The sequence below is a fragment of the Gorilla gorilla genome, chromosome 9, assembly GCF_029281585.2.
Source record: "Gorilla gorilla gorilla isolate KB3781 chromosome 9, NHGRI_mGorGor1-v2.1_pri, whole genome shotgun sequence".
Taxonomy (NCBI): Eukaryota; Metazoa; Chordata; class Mammalia; order Primates; family Hominidae; genus Gorilla; species Gorilla gorilla.
Genome location: NC_073233.2, coordinates 86760539 through 86787336, shown reverse-complemented (window position 1 = coordinate 86787336; position 26798 = coordinate 86760539). Strand labels below are relative to the sequence as shown.

The window sequence follows — 26798 nt, the reverse complement described above, 5'->3', positions numbered from 1 at the left end:
GCAGAGAACGGTCTGGAACTAAGGATGGGGCTGCAGGAGGCAAACAGAGAATAAAGTCTTACAGTAGCTGTTTACCCATCCTACTGTAACTGGAGCACATATCCCCTGGGATCACTGGTCCCAGTCATTGCATGCAGCTAGCCTCCCTGGCCACCTCCTGCCAAAGGCCAGCTGTGCTTCCCAGCCATTGTGACAACCAGAAAACACCCTTCCTCATTTCCATACACCCCTGTTTAAAAACCACTGCATCATACAATGAGGCTTTTTCATACATTGTCCCTTCATCACTGTTTGTAAAATGCAAAGTAATTTAATAATCTGAGTGTTCACCGAAAGTTCTGTCCTGACTAAATGAATGAGGAAGCAGAAATAGCCATATTATGACCTCAAGGTGCTATTTTTTATTCCCCATCAGAATACTGGAAGGGGAGCCAGGGAAGCCCCACAGTCTGCTGTCCTCTGTGGGCCCTTCCTTGTGTGTGAGTCCATCTGGGATTTCAGGCCAAATACTGTTTAGAAGCTTTGAGCACTGGCCGTGACATAGGACTAAAGTGAGAATGAACCAGAAGCATTTTGTCCGGAGAAGGAGTGAATAGGCAGAGAAAACACTACAAAAAGTGTGACCCCTAGCCTCATGTTCAGACTGGTGGTTACATTGTGGACTTCATGGTTTTGATCCATTCTAGGTTCAGGTAACAATAATACTGATTGTTTTCTCTAACTCTTGCACAAGACTTTACAGTTTGCAAGGTGCTTTCATACACATTTGACAAGTGAAGAAACTGAAACTCAGGTTAAATAAAGTGCTTGAGATTCTACAGCTTGAAGGAGGCAGAACTGAGACTGGAAGTCAGGCTATCAGATTCTGACTGCTGACTGTGGTGATAAAGAGCTTTCCGGCCTTCGTAAATTGGTCGTGTAGGCCAAGATTCATTAGCTAAGCTCTCAGCACTGCTACATCACCATCCCATGTCAGTGGTAGTCGATGGCATTTTAATGGAAGCCAAATAACTCTTTCTGTTGGCATTCTCAGGCAGCTGGAGTTTTTGTTTTATGATAATTAAATACCATCATCTTTCATTTCTGACAATCTTTAGGACCCGATTAATGACTGCAGTGTATGCTTGGGTCATCATTAGCTCCATAGCAAGGAGACCTTCAGGCACCTGTCTGCCATTTGCAGGGCTGGATGTGGGCACTCAGCCTGGCACCCTTTCTTGGAGCCAGAGCTGGCCTTAGATCACAGGGCTATTGACATGATTGAGTTCCTTGCCTGAGCCAAAGCTCTGGAAGTTTATGGCTTTTTCTCATGAATGTGATCTTATAAAAGAATAGTGGTAGACTCCACTGGAATCTTTCCACGAGGGAGGCACCCTGCCATCAGTCTAGGGGGTTCTTATAGCCTGTCCCGGGCTGCTTCATCCTCCACGTGGCCACCAGAAATCTTCCTCACATACTAATGTGACCCCCCACCCTCTGGATAAAGGCCAAGGTCTTTAGCCTGGCACCTCCAGGCAGTGACCACATGGGCCTGCCCCAGTGTCTCTACCTCACCCGTAGCCACTGTTCTCACATAGCCATTTCACACTAGTTATAAAACTGTCCCCAGCTGGCCTTGCTTCTGAACCCTGGCACATGCATTATCTTCTGCCTAGAATGCCCCTCAGACATAGGTCTCATGTCACTTCTCAGAAACCTTTCCTGAGCCTGACAGTCAGTCTGGCAGCTGCCCTCCATACCTGTGGTGCTCCCTGGGGCTGTGGCGTATGCCGATAAGGATTATTGTGGTGGACACTTGGAAAGTGCTCAGTATGTGGCAGGCCTTGATGTAAGCACCTTACCTGCATTCACTCATTGAATGCACACAAAAAAGAGTGTTTAACAGTAGGGTCTATGGAGGCAGACTGCCTGAGTTCAAATTCTGGCTCCACCAATTAAAGGTTTCGAAATCCTGGGCAAATTGCTTAGCCTTTATGTGTCAGTTTCCTCATTTACAAAACTGGGAGTAATAACAGTACCTTCTTTACAGAGCTGTTATAAGGATTAAATAATCAAAGTACTTAGAAAGTATCCGGCAAGTAGTAAATACTCAGTAAATGTTAACTAATGTATGCGATGATGATGGTGATGTATAATTTTATCATCACCAGTTTGTGTAGTATATACCTGTTTGTATATCCATTTTCTTTACTAGACTATAAGCATCTCAAAGTCAAGGACCATATTTGTTTTATTTCTGAATCTCTATGTATTCAACCTATGGGAGTCCATATTCTTTCTCTTCCTTTTATTGCCATTACTATTATATATACATTTTATAGATGAATGACTAGAGGCTCATAGAGGTGAATGTAGCCAGTAGGAGACAGAATTAAGGTCTAGGTCTGTGAGATCCCCGAGCTCTGCTCTTGTATCTTTGCCAGCTGTCCTCCCAACCACTGACTACTTGTCAAGGATGAGGCTTATCCCCATCTTTTAATCCATCAAGTCCCTGCATACAACAAGGGGCTGTTTAATATTCCTGGCTGATTAACACTAGGGCCTTCTCCTTATGGCACACCTTCAACCCAGGGCAGAGAGGTATGGATTTGGGTAGCAGCCCCTGCCTGGTTTGCTCTGAGATGCTAGTCTAATGCAGAAAGGAGCTTTCATCTTTGAATACATGGTGAGCCCATGTGTCTGGTTTTATTCTGAGTGTCAGGGCTACAGCCATTCTCATCAGTTTCTGAACTACAAGTTCAGCTACAGGCACCCTCCTGCGACTAGAGCTCCTAGGAGCCAGCAGGTTGTCCAGAGTGGGATTCAGTGTAATAAAATAGTATCACACTTCTGTTAGATATGTTCTGCTCTTTTTCTCTCAAGGTTTTTTGCTTTGGAACCCCTGTTGTAAATGCTGAAGAGTGATCACCATGGTGACGATTCAGGGCTTTGCAATTTATTCATTCAACATGACTTTATTGTAATTGTGGAATTAATAGTTACCATTTTTCAGAATTCCTATATTCCAAGCATGGTGCTAAGTACTCACATACATTATCTCTTTTAATTCTCATAACAATCCTATAAGGTGGGCGTTATTTCCATTTAGTGATAAGAAAACTGAAGCTCCAGAGAAAGTAAGTGACTTGATGACAGTCACACAGCTTCTAAGTGGCAGAGCCAAAACTTGAACTCAGGGCTCTCTGACACCAAAGCCGAGTCTCTTTCTCTTACATACGGCTCTGCCCAGCATTGTAAAGGAGCCTCACTATGATCTTGGTTCGGGGAGGTGCAGCCAGGAGGTTTCGGTGTTCAGGATTTCTGTGCATCTAAAATGAAAACTGCCTAACGTGTTGGAGGACACTAGTAACTGCAAATATATTTAAGAACTTGTAGGAAGCAAAGAAACTTCCTGGAAAACCAGGCTTGCAAAACTCAGGTAAGCAAGTGAACTTTACTGGCAGTGGTGTGCACAAATAGCAGTAAAATGACTCATATTTGGGCTTGATTCACAGATATACTTGGTAGCTATATCTGTAAGAAGAGGGTATAAATTGGAATTTCCATCACAGCTTTGCAAGTATACCAATGTGTACTCCCAGGTAGCGTGAGAGAAGCAACTGCTTGTGCAGGCAAAAAGCCCAACTACCTGAGTTGTTGTTCTTTCCCCGACATTCTGTAAATATTTACTGAGGGCCTACCATGCATCAGGCACAGCTCTGTGCAGACACTGGGGATATGGAAAGAAATGACACATGGGTCTTTCCCTCAGGGCTTAGTAGGAGTTGATGGTACCCATGGCTCTTCATCCTCCAGAAAGTGGTGAAGTAGGAAAGTGTGCCCTTTCACAGACACACTGACCAAGGACCGAAGAGAAGTGAGTTGTTGCAGGTCACCCAGCCAGTAAATAGAAACTATAAGAGAGTTCTCTCTTAGGTCATATTTATCTTGTTCACTGTTTTATTCCCAATACCTAGTGTACAATACTTGGCACAGAATAGGCATTCAATAAATGCTGAATGGGTGAACTGATTCTGAGATTCCCTCCAAAGACGAGGGTGCATATTTGTCGGGGGATAAAAGAAGTCTCCTCTGTAGCCTCTCACCTCTGTCTTCCCTCCTGGCCATAGGAGCAAAAAAAAAAAAAAGAGTCCATTCAGACCAGAGGAAACATTTGCTCTTTGGGAAGTTTATGTTTCTTTCTGGGGTTTGTGAGTGAGGTTTCCATTGCTGAGCTCCCAAATACAGAGCTTTTCCTTTGGGAACCCAGGAAACATCAAGGTCCCCTTTCTTAACATTCTCAAGCTAGAAAGGGTGAGGGAAGGGAAATAAAGGGCCTAGCTCAAGCCTCTGCAACTCTGGCTCCAGGCAAATAAGTGAAGGCCTGCATAGACCCATGGTCTAGCAGGCCCAGAGTGGTCTACTATGATTTTTTGCACACAAATTGCCCCACATGAACCTCGCTTGCTTGCACTGACAGCTCAGGCCATTCACATGGCTATTCATTCAATAAACTTAATTGAGCATCTGCTCAGTTCTAGGCTCTGTGATCACCCAGCACAGAGAAGAGAAGATAGGGACTTTCACACCTCCCAGAGGAGGCAACATGTGGACATCAGTATGCATGCTCTTGGGGAGGAGATGAAAATGAGAGGCCTGGGTTGCCTGCTGTCAGCATTCAAGGGGAAAAGGACAGATCAAGGAAGTCTTTCTGGACGGGGAGGCAGTTGAGCTGAGAGCTCAAAAGATAGAAAGGATTTGGCCCAGAACATTCCTTGTCCCCATAGAAAACATTCCTTGTCCCCATAGGAGAATTTCCTTTTAGAAGTTAGTTTTTAGACCTGGACCAGTGATCTTACTTAAAATTTCATCATTGCAGGACTTTTGACAGTTCTCCTGAACATTTATCAAGCCAGAGCCTGTTGTCCCCATTAGTCACAAAGCAAATGTCTGTAGGCTTGCCTGCCTCAGACATCAGATGCTACTGTCTTCACTGAGGACCTTTTTCCTGCATTTAGCCATGGACAGACATTCCAGGAGGTGTTTAAGTTTTATGCAAAGGCACCATGGTTTGGTAGACTGAATTTGGCTTTTGTGTTTATGAGAACTGACTAGTTTTATAAGCCTCAGCGTCCTCATCTGTAAAATGGGAATACAAATACTGCCCCCTAAGGGTTGTTGTGAGCATTAGAAAAGTTAAAGGTTTGAAAGCACACATTACAGATGCTCCAATACATAGCAGAAACTATATCAATTAAGTAAAATGCCATGAGGTTGACTCCTAGGACCAGAGCAAGAGCAAGGACTGGGTCACACTTCTCTGCTGGCCTCTTGATAACCATTGGACAGTAGTGGTTCAGCCACTGCCTCCCACTGCTCTGGTGAACTACTGCCAGCAGCCTGAAAGGCCAAGGCTGGGAAGAACATTCAGTCAGCCCAAGAGGCTGCTTCTGCTGCTGGCTTCTGTCCCAGGCTCTGTCTGTCTCCACTGAAGTGCCACCTGAGGGCAGCTGGACAAAACAAATGACCCTGCACATTCTCACCTTCTTTCTCGTCCAATACTCCATGTTCTCTGAGTGGGACACCACTCTGCCTGGACAAGTTGTATTCGCCTGCCAGGTTCTCTCCCTTCCCAGCAAGGAACATCCCTGCTAGTTCCCTTCTGGTCCAGCACTACAGAACTGCATATCTTCAGGGAGTACCATTCACATTCTGTCACCTTCCTGGGGACCCTCCTTGTGGGAGTTGAGGTTTTGGCCATTCAGATGGTCTCAGTACATCTCCTGGCCTCGGAGGAAAAATGTGGCTGGAGTGGAGGATGCATCATGGAGCTGATGGGAGAAGAGGCTGGAAGACAGCCATGGATCGGATTCCGGAGGGTTTTGTATTAGTAAGTCAGGTGTGGGCCTTATGCTGAAAGTAGCAGCTTGTAATAAGGAAGTGATCCACTTAGAAGGGTTTCTGTTTCTTTCTCCCTTCCACCCCTAACTCCCCTTTCCCGAATTCCCCACCAGATTTGCTTTATACCTCTTTGGCATAAAAGGTTGATTTACTCAAAAAGCAGAGTGATGCATCTTACACTAAAAAAATCCGTAACACTAATGGTGCTTCATACTTGACTGTGCTTGATGATTTCCAAAAAGCCTTCTCCCTATCCAAGGAAGAGCTCAGCCTTTGGAATATTGCTGTTCTTTCTGATTCTTAGTCTCCTCTATAAAATACAGAATTCTCATGAGGAACAAAGGAAGCAGAATACTTCAGAAATATTTATTTCCTACCAATTGCCTCATTTGATCTCACAGTAGCCCTGTGATCCCCCAAATAAACTATTTCCCCTATTTTACAGATGAGAAAACTGAGGCTTAAAGAGGTTAAATGACTTGTCCATGCCCATGTGGTTAATAAGTGGTAGACTCTAGGTTAGAATCTAATTTCTTGGCCTCTTCACCACCCCCATAATATCATCCGCTTTGAAAGACTAGGCTTTCTGTGAGCATAGCTTAGATGGTTGGTGAAGATTTACCTCCACAACTTGCCTCATTTGTGGTATCACCATAAATTGTGTTTGTTTTCTTTCTTTGCCAATAACACCTACTTAGCCACAAACCCTTGGGCACTTTACTTACCTGCTCCAAGTCTACATTTTTCATCTATAAATTGGTGATGATACTTGTTGTTCTGAATAATTAAAGGGAATAAATAAAGTATCTCAATGTTCTCATCTGTAAACTGGGGATAAAAGCAGTCCCTACTCTGCGGTGGTTGTGAGAATTAGCTGAATTTACACTTGTAGAAGGCTCAGAACGGGACTCTGGCACATTCGATGTGCTCAGTAAATGTTGAGTGGTTTTTAACCACCGGACCCCAGCATGGCTCACTTTATTCAAAAGTCATCTTTCTCCTTATGTGGCCACCCTATCTAAAATTTCACCACTGCCCTTACATACACAGGCCACAGTCCCCTTCCTGGCTGTATGTGCTCTTAGATTTATCACCATCTCAGTAAACTCTATGTTTTACTTTTTTTTTTTTTTTTTTTTTTTCCGAGACAGAGTCTTGCTCTGTCGCCCAGGCTGGAGTGCAGTGGCGCAATCTCAGCTCACTGCAAGCTCCGCCTCCCAGGTTCACGCCATTCTCCTGCCTCAGCCTCCTGAGCAGCTGGGACTACAGGCGCCCGCCACCACGCCCGGCTAATTTTTTGTATTTTTAGTAGAGACAGGGTTTCACCATGTTAGCCAGGATGGTCTCGATCTCCTGACCTTGTGATCCGCCCACCTCGGCCTCCCAAAGTGCTGGGATTACAGGCTTGAGCCACCGCGACCGGCCACGTTTTACTTTTAAAAACTTGGTTTGTTTCGTTTACTGTGTACCATCATATATAATCAGTGGTTCTAGAATTTTAGCATACATCAGAGTCACTTGGAGGGTTTGTAAAATCAGTTTCCTGGGCCCTATCAGGGTTCATGATTCAGTCAGCCTGGGGCAGGGCTTATTTTCATCTCTAACAAATTCCCAGACGATGCTGAAGCTGCTGGTCCCTGGCCACACTTTAAAAACCACGTCCTAAAAGCATGAAACAATGTGAAGTTGCTGAGATGGGTAACTAGTCTTTTTTATGTTGTTTATTGTTTCACTCACCTGCTAGAATTTAAGCTCAGTGGGGACGGGAATTTTTGTCTGTTTAGTTGGTTAAGGTATCCCTAGCACCTAGAATGGTAGGTGCTCAATACACATCTGTCGTGTAATTACTGATTGACTGCATCAATATGTATAATCTGCCGGCTCCCTCTTCTGTGGTCTTGCTCAGACCTCCGTGGCTGCTTTTCCAGCCGAGGGGCAGCAACAAGCTCACCGCCGCTGACCGCCATGTTTGTGCCCTAGATCACCCGGGCGGCCTGCAGAACCACGCGCGGCTCCGGACGCCGCCGCCGCCGCTCTCGCACGCTCACACCCCCAACCAGCACCACGCGGCCTCCATTAACTCCCTGAACCGGGGCAACTTCACGCCGAGGAGCAACCCCAGCCCGGCCCCCACGGACCACTCGCTCTCCGGAGAGCCCCCTGCCGGCGGCGCCCAGGAGCCTGCCCACGCCCAGGACAACTGGCTGCTCAACAGCAACATCCCCCTGGAGACCAGGTGTGCGGCCGGTAGGGCGGGTGAGGCTGAGGGGGGTGGGCAGCCGGGGCCCGGACCAAGGTCTTTGGCTGGCGGGGCCATTCAGTGTCCCCAGGCTGAATGGCCGGAGGAGCTGGGGTTTGGTGCACGGTTTAGGAATGCGGTTCTCTGACTGCCAGCATGGGCTTTGGAACCCGAGAGACCCAAGGTGCAGTGCTAGCCTGCTGATTACCAAAGGTGTGACCTTGGCCAAGTTGCTAGACACCCCCCGCACCAACCCCTTGCCTCTCTTCCCTTATCTACACAATGGCCATGATGTTTGCGGGACGGAACTGTTAAAGGAGATGAGAGCTAACGTGTGAACGAGGCTTTCACAGATGTGTGACCAACAGCAGGCTCTCAGTCTGGTTTGGCTCGGGCCCTCATCTTTGCCTTTCCCTACATGATTCTACCACCCAATGCCTAGTGTCAGACCTGCCTGGCCTGACGTCGGCACTCAGCTATGTCAGTCTCCCCACCTCTCCTCCTTCCCTGCTGTGCTGTCACCTTTATGCCCAAAGCCCTAATAACCCCTAGCATGTATACATCAGCTTTGGGTTACAAGGGCTTTCCTGTGTGTGACATTATGTAATCCTCATACCTCTATGAAGTGGGTATTAGGATGATAATCCCCATCTGGGAATTTGGAAGCTGAGAATCAGAGCGGATCCATCACTAGCTCACTTCACACAGGCGACTGAGGCACAGCTGAAACTTGAACTCAGGTTGCCTGACTCCCTGTCCAGTGCTGCTTCACCTACACCCCAGCCACCTTCTCTTCGTCTCTGCTGGCCGGGATCCCTCTGCCCTGTTCCTTCTTCCAGCTTTGTTGGGCAATGATTTTGTCAGCTCAGGGACTTCAGTCTCCTTGAGTTCTATAGCTGTTCTCCTTCCCTCTGCCTACACACTGTTTTTCCAAAATGGAGTTTGTTTATAATTATAAAAACCATACAAGCTCACCAGAGAAAATGCAGAAAATTATGAAGACAAAAATTAAGATTTACCCATAATCCTACCACTCTGAGATAAGCGCTGTTGACTTTGGGAGCATAGCCTTTCCCTTTCTCTAAACTGTAGATGAAGTGTCCTAGGCTGGCAAAACTGGAACCACTTTGTCTTCTACCCTACTTCCTAAAGTAGTGGGAAATGTAGATTTTATTTCCCCAAACTCCTGTTCTTTATCTGTGAAGAGAACAAAGGTCATCCCACAGTTAAGGAAGTAAAATTAACCTGCATGTGAAAAGTGTGGACATGTGACTGCCTAGCACACAACTATGGTAATGGCACATCGAGCTTGTGGAGGCCAGTAAGAGAAAATGAACATTGTTTGTACCACTTTACTCCTGTAGAATTGTTTTTCCGAAAGCAAAATTCTTAGAGATGCAGCCCAAGCAGCTTCCCCACTCCCGCCTCCAGTCTCTTAATTTATATTATTTCTGTTGGCATCCTTTAAAATCGTGTGTGATTTTTCCCTGTGTGCCTCCTTTGCGCTCATCAGTAACAGAGTAGGATAATTGTGTGTCAGCCTGCCCAGGGTAGCTTAATCAGATCTCCATTATTTCCAATGTGCTCATTGAAAAACCGAACATGACTGGAAGAAGCCAGCCACTAATCGATGGTTCTGATGTTCTGCATGGACCACAGTCACCACTCCCTCTGCTTGGATGTTCATCTTTCCCACTTAGGATCAAGTTAGAACTTCCTATTCTGAGTCTCCAGGTTTTTCAAGGAAAGGAAGATAAAGGATGAGCAGCAAGGCGGTTTTCCTAATGGTTAGTGTGAGTTGTAAAGGTGGTCCCAGCTCACGTCTCCTGTCTTTCTGTGCTCACCTGCCTTTCTGATGTTCTATCTTCCCACATCCATTGCTCAAACACATGCAGCTTTTTCTTTTTATTTATACTTTATTACTCAAATAAGAAATGTTCATTGTAAAACAGCTAGACAATGAAATAAGCAAGAAGAAAAGAAAATCATTTTTATTTGTCACCAAAAGTAACCATTGTTAACATGTAGGTATATACTCACATAACACCATTTTATATACATCTATATACATATATAACATTATTTGTGATATATATCATATATATTTAATATTCAGTGTATGTATATGCATGTATGTGCATGTACATGTATTTCCCCCAATGCGAGGCCCTTTCATGCCTTTTCACAGAGTCTTGCAGAGCTCTGCCAGAGTCACTCACCTTCTCACTTCGTGGTCTATCCAGTCCTACTTATTCTTGAAGCCCCGGTTGAAATGTTTGAGGAAGTCTTCCTCTGTGACCCCAGAGTCCTGTCCCTCCAAGGATGACCTAAAGCCGGAAAAGGTGCTTAATTCAGTGAATACACAATCAGAATTCTAGATCTTGATGCTGACCTTAACTGATTGAAGGCACAAAACTAACAAGGCACAGTTTAGGAGGGATCAGCATCAAGTCTGGCAGACTGAATCACAAGCTGACCAGCTTGGCAAGGTGGACAGAACATGGCCTTCAAAGTCAGAGGGACCTTCATACCTGCCTTGGCTTTAACGCTTACTAGCTGGCCAAGTTCCCTAACATCCCTGAACCTTGATTTCCTCATCTATAAATTGGGATAAGAATTCGTGCCTCTCAAAGAGGTTGGGAGGAAGTAAATGTGATATATAAGAAGCACACAGCACAGTGCCTAGCATTTAGAAACCACATTCTAAAAGCTATTTCCCATTTTTTTCATATACATCTTCTCTCCATATCCATCCTGTGGATAAAAATGTCATTCAAAAAGAGTTTCTTGAGCTCCTACTCGCCCCAAAGGAGTTGAGGGGAAATAGTAGGTTCTACCTCTTCTCTACTTCAGAGAAGTAAGTTTGGCCTTATGTTCTGAGGGTACAAGTGATGGCCCATTCACCATAGTGAGTTTGAAGCACAGGTTTTAGGATCAGACATACCCTATCCTCAGGAACCCCACCCTAGTGCTCACTAGCTATGGACCAAGACCTTCAATTTCATCTCTAAAATGGAGAAAATAAAAGTCACTTTCTGCTGTGATTATCTATTGCTGCACAACGAACAAATGACTCCAAAATTTAGTGGCTTTGGAAACATCCAGTTGATTACACTTCACAGTGTGAGTCAAGAGTTTAGGAAGGGCTCAGCTAAGCTATTCATCCACTCCACATCGTGTTGACAGGGGTCCACTGGTAGTATTCAGCTGGCAACTGGACTCATTTGAAGGATCCAAGATGACTTCACTCACATAATTGACATCTTGTCGGGGGATGGCTGGAAAGCTGGTCTTGGCAGTACCCTTCTGTCTCAGTCCATTTAGTGTTGCTATAAAGGAATGCCTGAGGGTGGGTAATTTATAAAGAAAAAGGATTTATTTGGCTTACAGTTCTGCAGACTTTACAAGAAATATGACACGAGCATCTGCTTCTGGTGAGAGCCTCAGGCTGCTTCCACTCATGGCAGAAAGTAAAGGCGAGCCGGTGTGTGCAGAGATCACATGGCAACAGAGAGAGGGGTGGGGAGGTGCCAGGCTCTTTTTAACAACCAGCTCTGGAAGGAACTAATAAAAATGAGAACTTGATCTCCTCCCAAGGAGGGCTTTAGTCTATTCATGCAGGATCCACCCTCGTGACCGAAACACCTCCCATTAGGCCCCACCTCTAACATTGGGTATAAAATTTTCTTTCTTTTTTCTCCCCCCCACCCCCTTTTTGAGACAGAGTGCAGTGGCATGGTCCTGACACGCTGCAGCCTCAACCTCCCAGACTCAAGCAGTCCTTCCACCTTAGCCTCCCAAGTAGCTGGGACTACAGGCATGTGCCACCCCCACGCCCAGCTGATTTTGTTTATTTTTTGTAGAGATCAGGATGGTCTTGAACTCCTGGGCACAAGCAATCCTCCTGCCTCGGCCTCCCAAAGTGATGGTTCTACAGGTGTGAGTTACCGTGCCCAACTGGGTATCAAATTTTTATATGAGCTTTCGGGGGACAAACATCCAAACTATAGCATCCTCTCCCTCTAAGGGCCTCTCCAAATAGGCTTCCTAGCAGGGTAATTGTGCTTCATACTCAGTGGCTTGCAGCTCCAAGGCACTGAGACAGGAGCTACTGATGCTTTTAAGGCTTGGCCTGAAAATGCTATAGTGTCACTTCCTCCATATTCTGTTAGTCAAAGCAGTCATAAGCTGGTCAGCTTCAAGAGGAGGAGAAACAGACCCCACTTCTCAGTGGAAAAAGTGTCCAAGAATTGGTGGCCATCTTTAATCCACCACACCACCTCATAAGGCTGTTGTAACAAACAGATTAAGATAATGTCTGAAAATGTCTTAGCATATAGTAAATGCTCAACTACTTATTATGTAGTGTTTTATTATTCAATAAATATTCACTGACTGTCTACTATGTGTCTACCAGGTAAGACATTTCAGAGAACAGACTCCTATAATAGAATAAGTGCTTTGATAAAGAAAAGTACAGGAAATAATGCTACTTTTTAATTGCCCTGAGATCCCAGCACACAACACAGGGCTTGCCACAACGTGGTAGCTGTTTGATAATTATTAACACAGGTGAAATAAATGAATGAATATGTATACTTACCTGAGACTTGAGTGGGGAGAAAGGAAGTCTTCCTGGAAGACCTGGTACAGCATGACTGAGAAGAGCAAGCAGGAGTCTCCCAGGCAGAGGAGGGGCAGAAAGGAGGGCCTGAGAGGGCACAGTCTGAGCAGAGGCCTAGCGGCCCAACAGAGCAGGTTGGGCCAGTCCCCACCAGAATGGGAGCCTAAACAGCTTTTGCCAGTCCCCACCAGAATGGGAGCCTCTTGATATCAGAGAAATAGTCACAGGCCCTTCCGTGATTGTCAAACTCAGTCTGTATTGAGAGTCTAGAATTAATGGCTGAATAAATACTATAACAGCTGGTAGAATGACCAAGAGGGATTTAGATTTCATGCTGGCAGAAAAAGAAAGGCTAGCAGGAGGATGAAGAAGAGAGAGGGCTTTGGTAAATGTGCTCCTTTCTCTGCACCTGCCATACTTTTGGCAGTCTCCAAGGTTAACTGAGTCCCCCATTGAGGAGCCTGGGCCTACCTGTGCGCCCTTTGAGCTGGGGTAAGATGTTGCTTTAAGCTTCTATAGGTGCATCTGTGATCCATTCTGGAGGGAGCCATATGTTTAGGGTCCCCCAAACCCTGATCCACTTCTTTTGCACTCTGCAGCATCAGACACTTAATTGATTTCACAGGGATTGTCTGATTAATAACCTATCAGGTTCCTGTTGGGTGAGGGGAAGTCAGAGCAGAAGCCTGCCAGACCTTGGCTCCAGCTCATCTCATCTCAAGCCTGGTAGGGAAGCCTGGGGTCCATTTTGTGGTCACACTGAATTTGGGGAACAACCCTGCCCACCCTCAGGGATGGGTGCCACCCTGGTGGTCTCCAGACCAGCCCTAGTGTGGTTCCCATAATGGCACACACAGTGCCTTCTGGCAGGTCAGGTCAGCCCCAGAGCATTGCAGAGAATTGGGATATACAGTCTTCCTTGTAATTTGGTGATTCAGTCACAGACATGCAGAAGACACAGCCAACTGTTATTAAGAAGCTCACCGTCTTTTGAGGGAGACAGACCTGTAAATGAATGAGGACAGGTACCATGACTGATGTTGTGACAGAGGCAGTCCTCTGAGCAGAGAGGAGAGCGTGGTTCCCTCTGCTTGGGATCAGCAGTACAGAGAGCCCTTACTGGGAACGGCCAGGTGCTGTTCTAAGTTCTTGGCACATGTTAACTTCATTCTTCACAGCTATTCCATAAGGTGGGTGTTGGGAGTCCCCAAGCCCCCACCCCCAGGTTTGATGATTTACTAGCGGGACTCACAAGACTCAACACATAGTTGGGTATAGGTGTTATACTCACAGCCCTGGTTTATCACAGTGAAAGGCAGAAAAGCAGAATCAGCAAAGGGAAAAGAAGCCTGGGGTAGACTCTGGGGCAAACCAGGCACAAGGTTCTGGGGTCCTCTCTCAGTGGAGTCACACAGGACGCACTTCATTCCCCCAGCAACAGGTTGTGACAACGTGTGAAATGTTGCCAATCAGGGAGGCTCATTAAAGCCTGAGCTCCAGGGTTTTTACTGGGGGTGCTCATGTCGGCACCCCCTGCCTGGCAAGTACCTGGATTCCAGACTCCCCAAAGGAAAGCAGTTATTCATCATAATTGTTGAGGCACAGTGAGCCAGCCACTCTCGTCAGTTAATGGTGGCAACTCTCCTGAAACCTGAGTTCCCAGATGCCAGCCCAGGGCCACTGTTATAAGAAGGCATTGCAAAGGATAGCAGTCAGGGCTGCTGTCTTCACTCTTCTGCGCATGTAGGTAGTCATATTCTCATCCCCATATTAGAGATGAAGAATCTGAAGCACAGACAAGTTAAGTAACTTGCCTCAGGTCCCACAGCCAGTAAGTGGCAGAACCAGGGTCCATCCCCAGGCTGGCTGGCTCCAGGGCCCACACACCTAACCACTATGCAGTGCCGTCTTCCTGATTGTTCAAAATAGCTTCTCCAGGCATAAATTGGTAGGAGTTTGCAGGGGAGAAAGGAATTTTTAGCTGAGAGATAGGCACAGAGCCAGGAGACAGCTTGGCATTTTGGAGAGATGGCAAGTACTTGGCTCAAGCGGGAGTACAGAGAGTCTCTTGAGGATGAGATTAAATGGAGATCAGCAATGGAGGATCTTGGGCTACATGAAAAGGAGGTTGTACTTTTCCCTGTGGGCCTGGAGGCTGGGGTGGTAGACATGAGGGTGAATAGCTAGCAAGAGCTTTTAAATCAGAAGGTGCCATTATGGGATTGGCCTTTTAGAAGGATGACCATGGCTTGGAAGACCTGGTGCCTAGTTCATTTTTTTTTCCATTCATTTGTTCAGCTGCCAGCCCCATCACTAACTCTGTGTGGTCTTGGCTGAGTCACTAACCCCCTGCACACCTTGAGGTCTCAGCTACAGAATATGGGGTGTGATCCCTGCCTGTCCTGCCCCAGTAGGTAGTTGTGAGAATCAGATGCAATTGTGGCTGTCCCATGGCTTTGTGGGTGGAAACACGGCCCAGGACAGCGGGCTCACTGTGAGAGGGTGAACCATTGATCAGGGCGGTCCTGAGGAACTACTGGCCTTTGCAGCTTCCTGTCTACTTCCTTCCCAAAAGCCCTTTGCTCTGCCCTTGAGAGGTGAGCTCAGCCTGCCTTAAGTCAGACACATGGGACTGGGAGCCCCTCCTACAGGCAGTTCAGGGGCTAGTCCAAGGCCTCACCACATGCTTAGAGGGAACCAGTCTATCCCCTCTTTAAGAACAGCCCGCCACTTAGCTGAAGGTTCCTCTCCAAGTACTCAGGAACCTCTTTCCTGAGAGGCAGCTCAGGGATGTGAGGTCAGAGAGATCTGGTTTAAATCCCATCTTCACCTAATTTTTCCTGTATGCTGGGCACTTAACCTTTCTGGGCCTTAGTTTCCATATCTGTAAAATGAGGTAATAGCACCCACCAATGTGAGGGTCAAGTGAATCAGGTGACTACACTTGAGCTCTAGCAGCAGTGAGCAGGAGACCCTGCATGACTATGACCCAAGGTGGGTTCTGCAGCTTAGGGTCCCCATCAAGAAAGGTGGGCATTTGTTTCTCAGAAGAACTAGACACCTAGAGTTTTGGGGAGTAGGTGGATAGGAGATTTGGGGGGAGGTTCCTTTAACTGGAAGTCAGGGTGCCTGGGTTTTAGTTTCAGGTCTGCCACTGACTTGCTATGGTATGGGTATGAGGGCAGGGCACATGTCTCTCTGGGCCTCAGTTTCCTCATCAATCAAATGACACCAAGTAATTTGACCCAGAACTAAGTTTAAAAGTACAGAACAAGACTATTTTGTTTTTTCTTTTTTTTTTTTGGAGACGGAGTCTCACTCTGTCGCCCAGGCTGGAATGCAGTGGCATAATCGCCGGCTCACTGCAACCTCTGCCTCCCGGGTCCAAGCAATTCTCCTGCCTCAGCCTCCTGAGTAGCTGGGATTACAGGCACCCGCCACCATGCCTAGCTAATTTTTTTGTAAGAGACAGGGTTTCACCGTGTTAGCCAGGATGGTCTCAATCTCCTGACCTCATGATCCACCTGCCTTGGCCTCCCAAAGTGCTGGGATTACAGGCGTGAGCCACCGCGCCCAGCAGAACAAGACTATTTCAAGGCAGTAGTAGCATTCTGAATAGCCAGAATTTTCTTCTTCTTTTTTTTTTTTAAGGCCGAGTCTCGTTGGACCGGACTGGAGTGCAGAGGCTTATGGCAGCCTCAGCCTCCCCGGGTTCAGGTGATCCTCCCACCTCAGCCTCCCCAGTAGCTGGTACTACAGGCACATGGCACCATGCCTGGCTAGTTTTTGAATTTTTTTCTAGAGATGGGATTTTGCCATGTTGCCCAGGCTGGTGTCAAACTCCTGCACTCAAGCTATCCACCTGCCTCAGCCTCCCAAAGTGCTGGGATTACAAGTGTGAGCCACTGCACCTGGCCAATAGCCAACATTTTCAGCAAGTGCTCATGTCTCTCCAAATTCCAGAGAGATCTAAATAATTAATATGCACATGAGCATGAGTGTGGAAGCTCTTTCAGGAGACTGGGGCACCCTCTTACTCTAGAAATCCTTTACTCTGTTGCATCACCTCTTCCCCTCTCCTAACAGATCTGTACTTTTAGAAGATAATTGTCCAGTCTCTCTTTTTTAAAAAATAACTGTTTATTTTTAAATTGTAAAAGTTAAAATAAGAATCACTGTTTTTCCAGTCACTTGAAAATCCTTACTAACATTTTGATCTTTATCCTTTATGTCTTTTTCTCTGAATGTATTTTTTTTTGTTTATTTCTGATGGTTTTAAGGTATAAATTTGACTCTGTATCTTAAAATGGGATCTGAGCCTTCTGACTCAAGCCAGACTCCCAGGTCTTCTAGGGAGCATGCTATGCAGCCAGCCTCAGGTCCCAGGGGGCAGCAGGAGTTCTTCCTTGGACCTGCTCATGCTGTAGAGAGAGTGGACAGTTCCCTCCTGAAATGCAGGGATGGAGGAAACAATCAGAATGCCGTCTGCTGCCATCTTCAATGAAGCACTGACTATGTGCCTGCTGTATGCCGGGCATGCTTGCCTTTGTGTATCCTGAATTCAGCAGTATTCAGCACATATTTATTGAGTGCCTGCTACCATGTACCACATATTCCTCTAGACTCTGGGCACATAGCAGTGAACAAAACAGATAAGACTTCTGCCTTGTGGAACTTAAAATGCATTAGGAAAAAGCACAATAATCAGATAAGCATATATATATTGGATATGTGTGTGTGTGTGTTTATCACTTCCTAATCACTTCCTGGCCCCTTGCTCCGGTACTGCTTTATTTTTCATCAGAAAGAGAGAGAGAGAAAGAGAGGAGTGTGTGTGTGTGTGTGTGTGTGTATGTGTATGTGAAGTCCTGTCATGAAAAATCAGTACAAGGGGCCAGGGAGTGATTGGGAAGAGTGGGCTGGGAGCTATTTTAGTTAGGGTAAGAAGCTAATAGTTGAGGAGGGGAGGAAGGAGGTTATATTCCATGAAGATATTTTCAGGAGGGTTCTGATTCATAAAGATAGTTGAGGGAGGCAGAGGAAAGCCAAGGTTTAGCTTGTTTAAGAAACAGCAAGGAGACCAGTGTACCTGTAGCATAGAAAATGAGGCTTGAGAAGTGCTAGAGGCCAGATCTTACAGGAGTTTGTGGGCCCTGGTAAGGACTATGGTTTATTCTAAAATGCTTATGAAGCCATTGGAGGGTTCAGAGCAGAGAAGTGATATGATCCAAGTTACACTTTGGGTTTTGTAAAATGAACAATTATCCCCTTCTGTGGATGCTTAGAGAGATTGGGTCACCTGCCCAGGGCCAGTGAATGATGATTATGGGACCTGAACCTAGATCTGTCTGGCCTCAGGGCCTGTATGCCTCCCATTGGGCCACCAGGCCTCCCATCAGCAGGGTTATCTGCCTGGTGATGGAAATAGAGCCACTCTGAGGGATGTCCACACCCCTGAAGCTCCTCCCAGCCACTGGGGAAGACTTTAGGGGCTTGCACACCAGCAGAACAGACTGCCACCCAGGCCGCTGGCCCAGACAGTGCTTCGCTACTCATCAAAAGAGGAGGTCCCCACCACCACTGCATACTCAGCACTCTACCTGCAAATAGTGTTGCCATATGCTTCCACTGTCCCAAGGGATGTTAACGAAAGGGGATTTCCAGATAGTACTTACAGCCCCTCCTCGTTTGGGTCTTTGAGGCTGACCAGGGGCAGTAGCCACAAAGCTGTGCAGAGAGAGACAGGGTTATAACATGGAGAGAGCCTGAGTTCTGGGGTCAGATAACCCCGGGCTCCAGCTTGGCTTTCCACTTGTTTATGATATGGCCTTAGAAAAGTTGCTTCTACAAGCTTTGCTTTGCCAATCTACAAAATAGAGATGACGGTACTGACTTTGTAGGGTTATTGTGAGGAATAAAATTTAAATTAGATAGTTGCAGAGCTTCTGGAACAATAAATAATATGTGGTAGATATAGGGTAGGTAGTAACTATTATACTTAGCATTAGTACTCCTATAATATTTGTATAGCCCTTAATACTTCTTCCACCATTATCTCAGCCGATCCATATAACAACCTTGTGAGCTCAGTACTGTAATCCCTTTTTACATGAAGAACATAAGATAAAGAAAGGTTAAGGGTTATACCCAAAGTTGCACAGGAAGAGAGTGGCATAAAAGGGTCTTGAATTTGGGAATACTGGCTCTAAGACCTGGTCAAAGTCAGAAAGAAGGTCCTTGGCAGGGCTGGGTCCAAAGTTGGCTTTCTGCAGTCAGTTCCTTTCTTGGGTGCATGCAACAGGCTGAAGCCATCACTGGATTGTTACAAATGATTCACCACAGAGTCTGAAAGTGAGGTGATAGCTGTCCTGAAAAGATCAGGAGACAAGCTCCAGCCTACTTGAGTGTGAATCATGTCACTCAGCAGACCTGGTTGAGACCAAAAAGGGCAAGTATGTCTGTCTTCATTCTGGGTTAGAAATAGGTAAAGTCACAAAATGCTATGCACTTGGGGAACAAAGAGCATCCTCTTTTGTCTTCGGTGGAGCTCCATCCTTGCTAACCAGTCATCACCCAGGTCCCTGCACCGCTAAAGGACGATGATCCTTTGACCATGGTCAGCATTAACCTGGGGGCCTGGGAGAAATACAGATCCTCAGGCCCCACCCGACCTGCTGACAGAATCTCTAGGGATGGGCCTCAGCAATGCTCAGCTCTCCAGAAAGTTGGAGAACCATGGCTTTAGAAGACAATGGCCAAAAATGCTAACTTTTTTTTTTCTTTGGACTAGCCAAATGAGTGTCTCTAGCCACTGTTTAAGCTGATGTAAGCAGCCTCAAGTAGAGAGAGAGAGCACAGGCTTTGGAACCTGAGCTCTAATTCCTGCTTTGAACTTTGCTAGCTGGTGACCTTGGCAAGACCCATTACCTCTCCACATCTCAGTTTCCTCACCTGTAGAATGAGGATTACATTGCCTTCCTCACATAGCCATTTTGAAGATTTGAGAGGCTGGATGTAGCATACCTAGCTCAGTCCCGGACACATGTCAGTCCTCTTCAGTGAGAACTGTGATTTGATGCACACAACTGCCAAACCTTGTTTTTGTATAGACAGTATTCTCTCTGGATGCTCTGTGCCAGGTGGACCCCTTGCACATGTGGCTTGCACACTGACCCATTGCCTGGAAACCGTGTCCCGCTGGTCTTACGCACACAGCTGCACCAAACAGCCACTTTGTGTGTTTCTCTACTATCCCCCTTCATCAATGCATGACTCATTGCTTCATTCATGTCTCCATGTGTGCGTAGAAACCTAGGCAAGCAGCCATTCCTAGGGACATTGCAGGACAACCTCATTGAGATGGACATTCTCGGCGCCTCCCGCCATGATGGGGCTTACAGTGACGGGTAGGTGACATCCCCATTCTCCTCTCTGTGTGTGCCCTCCTTGTGGCTCCTGCACTTGCATGCAGACCCTGAGACCTTTCCCTGGGATCTTCTGGGGGAGGTGATCCATGTGGCATGCTCATCACCAAGTCCATGTTCAACTTGCAACAGTTTATCCTTGGAATACCCTATCCCCCAGCATATTAACAGCAGTCTTGTTAATATGCAGCTCTTGGCATCTCATTGGCTGCCGTTGCCATTCCAAAAACCATCTCATATAGCATTTTTAATGCAGCACAGGCCCTGTATTGTATGGACTCTGGCCCTGAGTGTGTATTCTGTGACCTGAGGCACCTTGTACCCCAATAGGGGTGGGTTTGCCCTAAGGCTTCTGGGGGATACAGTGCAACCAGCGCACTCCATTTCCCAGGCTGTGTGCAAGTCCTCCCATGGCCATGGTTAAAGCCAAGCTGTGGAGGAGCTCCTGACACCTAGTTTGGTCACAACCATGTGCTTTGACCATACCCCACTGCCCTCATGACTAGGCTGTAGGGTGCAGTTGCCTGTCTGTCCCCCCACACAGCTTTCACCTTGGGCTTGGGAGGCAGCAGTCTGGCTTCTGGACAGAGTGCTTTGAAGGCATTTGCTGCCATTGGCTGTGTGACAGCCACTAGGGGACTAATGGCCATGGCATAACTTAGTGGTGGTTTCTTGGCTTCAACACCAATAAAACCCCCTTTAAAAAGAAGCGTATTCCAATCCTCAGTTGAGATACACCGGCAACAGAAGCATTGGAGGGAGAAGAACAATTTTAAGTCTCATTATCTCCAGGGGACACAACAGGATTTTAGATACTTTCCAAGTTACTGTAATAATTTTAGAGAATAGGAAGTTTATTCCCCAAGAAACAGTATCCCAGCCCCATCCGTTCCCAGGAAGAGGATCTCAGTGCCAGCCTTCTGTTGAGTTGGTTAACACCTTCTGCCTTGCCTTGGGTGGGTTTTCCCATGGGTAGGGCTGTCCCATCCGTGTTCAGTGGAAACGTGTCTCTGTGTGCCCTGTTCCATGGTCTAGTCCGTAGCTCTCCTTGTTCCTGTCCTTTCCCAGGTCTCTGTGGTGACTCTCTCTATCCAGGCTCCTCTGCATGCTTCTTCTACTGCTGCCTCTGGCCTCCAGGTTTGTCTGGGTGCCTGGTCTGTGGGCAGCCCCTGACACCCTCTTGCTGCTCTCCATCTGCAGGCACTTCCTCTTCAAGCCTGGAGGCACCTCCCCGCTCTTCTGCACCACATCACCAGGGTACCCACTGACGTCCAGCACAGTGTACTCTCCTCCGCCCCGACCCCTGCCCCGCAGCACCTTCGCCCGGCCGGCTTTTAACCTCAAGAAGCCCTCCAAGTACTGTAACTGGAAGTGCGCAGCCCTGAGCGCCATCGTCATCTCAGCCACTCTGGTCATCCTGCTGGCATACTTTGTGGGTAAGCACCTCTTCACCCCAGCTTCCCTTGCTCCCCTTTGGCCCAGAGGGTAGCAACCAAGACACGTGTGGGCACTGAAGGCTCCTTACTAGCATGGCAGGCAAAGCACACAGTGTGAGCCAAGCAGCCCTGGAGTTCTGGACAGTCTGCACCCCTGACACTGCAAGGGCAGCTCTTCAGGGCCCTCCTCTCTTTCCTCTCCATCCCTCTGCACTTATATCAGGAAGGAAGCTGGGCATCTGTCCTTTTGTGCGTTGGGCGCCTGGTATTAAGGCGTGAGTGCTCAGTAAGACTAGCCTTTGAGATGGGGATCTATGGCATAAGTGTCATGGATTGAGTCAATACAACTAAATGACAAGTTGGAGAGGCTGAACAGCAGGTAGCCTCTCCTGTTGGGACTGTGTGGCTGCAGTGAGGAGCAGGAAGGAGGTGGAGCACCCTGGGCTTGGAGGGAAACTGGCAGGAAAGCACGTCTGAAGGTAGATGTCTGGCAAGGCAGTCTGAGGGTATTGTGGGAACCAAGGTCCAGAGTTAAACCATGGTCAGGAACCCAGGGACATTCTGACTGAGAAGCAGAAGGTCCCAGCCAGCACAGAGAGCAGAGAACGCTGGCTGAGGGCGCACAGACACGGAGCAGTGCTCACCTGACCCTGGGTGCAAACACAGATATAAGGAGCTCCTCCCGACCTCTGCCTTGATACAGCAGATGGCTCCCACTGTGCAGTCTTCTGATGAATTTGTAACACAGTCTGGCTTCCTACTTCTGACCCCTTGCTTTGGTCTTTTCCCAGGAAAGATATTAATCCAAAGAGATCTGTGGGTGTTGTGTAGCATCTGCTGCCTCTATATAAATCAGCCTCTTAGTAAAGGCATTGGAAGGGAGATTGGCTTAACCCTAGAGTAATTCAAAGGCTCAAGGTAGGTTGGGCCAGCTTGAGAAGGCCTCAAACCCATGCTAAGGAATTCTAAGATAATTCTGCAGGCAAAGGGGACTTTTTCAGCACAAGCCCAGTAAACAGAAATAGAACTAACTGGCAGAGGCCAAAAAAGACAGTGCTGCCCACTGTGAAAAAGAACTTGGTAACTAGCAAAGTCACTGTGGCTGAACAGGGGCTGTCTTGAGAAGTAGTAAGAGGTGTCACTAAGAATGATTAATACAACATGGGCCATCACATGTTCAAGAGATAGAGAAGTGGTTCAAGCATGGATGGGGTTTGAGTGGCATAAGCTGTAAGGTCAATTCCACTCAAGATTCTTGAATTTTATAAAAATAAGTAATCAGGAAGATGATAGTCCTGCAAACAGGGAGGTCCCCTTCAATATCTCAAGCTATAATAAGCCTCCTCTGGCATGTCAGGTCTCTTTTCCCCTTCTGAATATTGGCTTAGACAATTTCATGGCTCCAAGGCCAAGGTGGCATGCATGTCATCTCTTCTTCTGTCTGATTGTTTAGTTGCTGCTGCCTAGAATGCTGTGTTGAGGAAGATACTGGGGCTATATTTAGGCTCAATGTAAAAGACTATCTGTGATTGATTAGTGATGTCTGTTATGGTCACAGAAATGGAGAATATTGATAACGTGTCAAGTATTTGCCATCCTGCTATGGGTCATTGTATAAATGAAACAGCCAAACTGGGAGAGGTCAAGGCCTACCCAGCCTCTGTGAGGTGCATCATTGATATAGAGTGGGTTACCAGTGAGGGTTGCATAGTTCCAGTACCATTACTTGGCATGAAGGTTTCTTCTGGCACCACGAATAGTATGTCACCACCAACCACTGGCACAGCTCTTGGTTTTGACTAACATTATTATTTTTCATAAGTGAGTAGACTTCTGGACAGGCAGTCATAAGTCATAATTTGAGTAGTTTGCTGTATATACACATCCATTTGTTTTGCGTTGAAGTCTTAAGGTTTATATCATATAGCCTAATTCAGTGAGAAAGAGTAAGTGTTTACATGATTAATCAAACTCTCTCCTGTTTTCCATCTCGTGGCTTCTTTCTCTCCCAGTTAATAAGAATACATGATCAGTCTTCAGCTATTTGAAGATAGGGGCAACTGTGGGAATTAGTGAGCTCTCTGTCTGAGGAAGGATACAGATAGAGCTCAGGGACCACTTAGAATAAGATTCAAGCACTGCCTGGGAGTTTTCACTGGGTAACCTTTAATTTTCCTTCCAACATTGACAGTCTTCAAATCCACAATTTTGTGAATTTTATTTTTCACTCAGCAAACCATATGGAGTACCTGCTTTGAGCCAGGCTCTATGCTAAGTGCCAGGGTTAAATATATAGTCACTACCCTTGAGGTATTCGTAGCTTAAAAGAAGAGATAGCTATGTTAGCAGGCAAATCTGAAACAGTGACTGATTTACACAGAGCTCAGGGGCTGTGGGAATACCCAACCCCAGCCAAGAGGAGTAGGGAAGGCTTCCTGGGAAAGGTGATGTTTGAGCTGAATTTTAAAGTAGGCATTAGCCAGAAGTAGACATACAGAAAGGGTATTTCAAAGCAAGGGAGCTTTCAAAGACTTGAAAGAGGATGATGTGGTAGCAAAGATGTTTTCTGTGTTTGAAGCATTTGAGGAGTGTGGGGTGCACCGTTGGAGCTAATACAGAAGTGTTTCATCAGATTGTGGAGATCAGCTTGGAGGACAAGTTGAGGACCTTATTGGGTGGGCAACTGGGGTACCACTGAACAGTTTTAAGCAGTGATAGGACACAGATTTTTATTTTAGAAAGGTAAGGGTAGAGGAAGGAGGAGTAGAAGCTTACCTGTTGGGAAACTATTGCAGTCAACTAGTCAGGAAAAGCTGATGGCTTCAATTACAACACTGACAACGTAGGTGGAGAAGACGAGGTGGATCGAAGGTCAATTTTGAAGAATTTGTGTCTTGAGCCAGGAATGGTCAGTTCACTGATAGTGTGTCCTTGCCAAGAATAACACAGATATTTCTACACAGATAATATTGTGTCTGTGTCGAAATACTTGGACTGGATGCTAGGGCTCATATACAAGGATCAAGCCAGAGAGGCAAGCCTGGGGCATTCCCTTTGTTTCCTGGAGAGTCAGCAAGGGGTTGGGGAAGAGCTTAGACCTACCATGACAGCCCTGGATTCCAGGCCCTGCTCTACCGCACAGCAGCTGCTCACCCTTGGGAAAGTCATTTCTCTTTCTGAGTTCTGATTTGCTCATCTAGAAAATAGGCACAACCCATACCTCAGAAGGATGCTTGTGAGCTTGGTATAAGCCAACGCAGGTGAACGTGTTGCAGGTGTGCAGGCCATCCCACCCTTGCTTCACAAGCTAGGGGGTAGCAGCCTTATTGCTTGCTCTCCTGCAGCTGCTGAGGACAAGGCATAAGCATCTTGTTGCTTGGCCATAATTACAGGCTGTGACGACTAACTTGGAAGGAACTATCAATTATTAAAAATCAAATTAATTGTCTCAGCCGAGCACAAATATCCCTAACAAAGACCCTTTTCCAGCAGACCAACCGATCTAATCAACAGGCAAAAGCACAGATATTTAATTAGATTTTTGATGAAAAATTGTGTTTAATTTCAAGTATAATCAATTATTAATTACTGTAATGAGTGAGTCTGACTGGGTTTACTAATTAACTCATTTAAAAATTATGAATAACCTTTTCATTTGTAATTATTTTCTACATCCTATCAGGTTCCAGATAAGAATTGTATCACCTCACCACCAGAGCGGGAGGCAGAAACAGAGGGTGGAAAATAATTTTTCTTTTGCTGTTATCTGCCTAGGGCTGTCATGTCTGGTTGGTAATCCTGACAGATTCATTTGACATTTTGTTTGTTTGTTTGTTTGTTTGTTTGTTTAGAGATGGGGGTCTCACTCTGTCACCCAAGCTGGAGTGCACTGGCACAGTCATAGCTCACTGCAGCCTTGAACTCCTGGGCTCCAGTGATCCTTCCACCTCAGCCTCCCGAGCAGCCGGGACTACAGTTGTGCCCCACTGCACCTGGCTACTTTTTAAATTTGTGTGTGTGTGTAGAGATGAGGTCTAATATGTTGCCCAAGCTGCCATAAACTCCTGGCCTCAAATGATCTTCCTGCCTCAGCTTCCCAACAGGCTGGGATTACAGGTATGTGTCACCACGCCCAGCTGATGTTCCATTTCTTAGTTAGAAAGTGTCTTGAGAAACTTGTGCCACCAGTGACATTTCAATTACAGATACATTTACAGGTATTTTCATGAGAAAGTAGAGACACTGGAGTCAGCACTTACCACCAACAGAGACTGCGGAAGCCAGAGGCTTGCCCATGGGCCATCTCCTCCTCTCCTGGGAGTGCTACTTGGCTGCTCTGGCCTGAGCTGGGAATCCAGGGAGGACCCTCACACAGCTGTGGGATCTCTTCAGAGAGAAAATATGTATTTTTGTCTCCAAAGGCACCAATTCAGAAGGACAGCCACTGAGGATGAGTTTACAGTGCTTTATTCACCAGTTCTTCCTAGTACAGTTCTCAGGTCCTTGTTAGTCTCCATTTGAATACCGGGTCTTTTCTTTTCTGGAGAAATCTGTTGGCAGAACACAATGGGGGCTGTTGTGCAGGTTACATGAGATGATGTCGAAAGGGGCAATGCTAGTTTTAGGTCAGACCCTGAAGCTTGTACTGCCAATTGTTAAGCAATTAAATGCTTTATTGTATAGCATTTAATTGTTTTTAAAACATGTTTAGCAAAAAAGGTGTGATATAGAGTAGTAAAAATCACATTTGGCTACTGTTTATCATTCATAAAGAGCAGTTAGTTTTGATTGTATGCTGTCCACGTGCCCTTCTGTTCTGAGCACGTTGCTTGTGTTTCCTCACTGAAATCTCCTAACAATCATGAGTTATTATTCGCAATTGACAGATGAGAACACTGAGCCCCCATGAGCTTAAATAGCTTGCCCACTGTTGCATGGTAAATGTTAGGGCTATGATCCTCCCAACCACAGGCACTCAAGCTCTTGAGCTGATGCTTTCGAATTATTTTCTCTTTTGGGCTCACACTTTTAACCTGTATGCTGTAATTCTCCCATCTTAATATTTGGCTTTTTGAATTTTTGCTATGTGCCTAGTATTGGGCCAGGCCCATTACGTGTATCATTTCTCTGGACCCTCACCACAATTCTGTGGGATGAGTATGATTTTCTGTATTTTCTAGAAAAGGAAACTAAAG

General features: G+C 46.4%; 1 protein-coding gene across 2 annotated transcripts in view; it reads left to right on the top strand.

Moving 5' to 3' along the window:
- The window catches only part of TENM4 (teneurin transmembrane protein 4), a 777096-nt gene that overhangs the window by 525023 nt on the left and 225275 nt on the right, over window positions 1-26798 (top strand). For both annotated transcript variants that reach the window (XM_055356895.2, XM_063693427.1), the window contains exons 7-9: window positions 7861-8116; window positions 20051-20149; window positions 21368-21603. In XM_055356895.2, the coding sequence (XP_055212870.2) occupies window positions 7861-8116; window positions 20051-20149; window positions 21368-21603 (591 nt within the window). The remainder of the gene's footprint in view (window positions 1-7860; window positions 8117-20050; window positions 20150-21367; window positions 21604-26798) is intronic.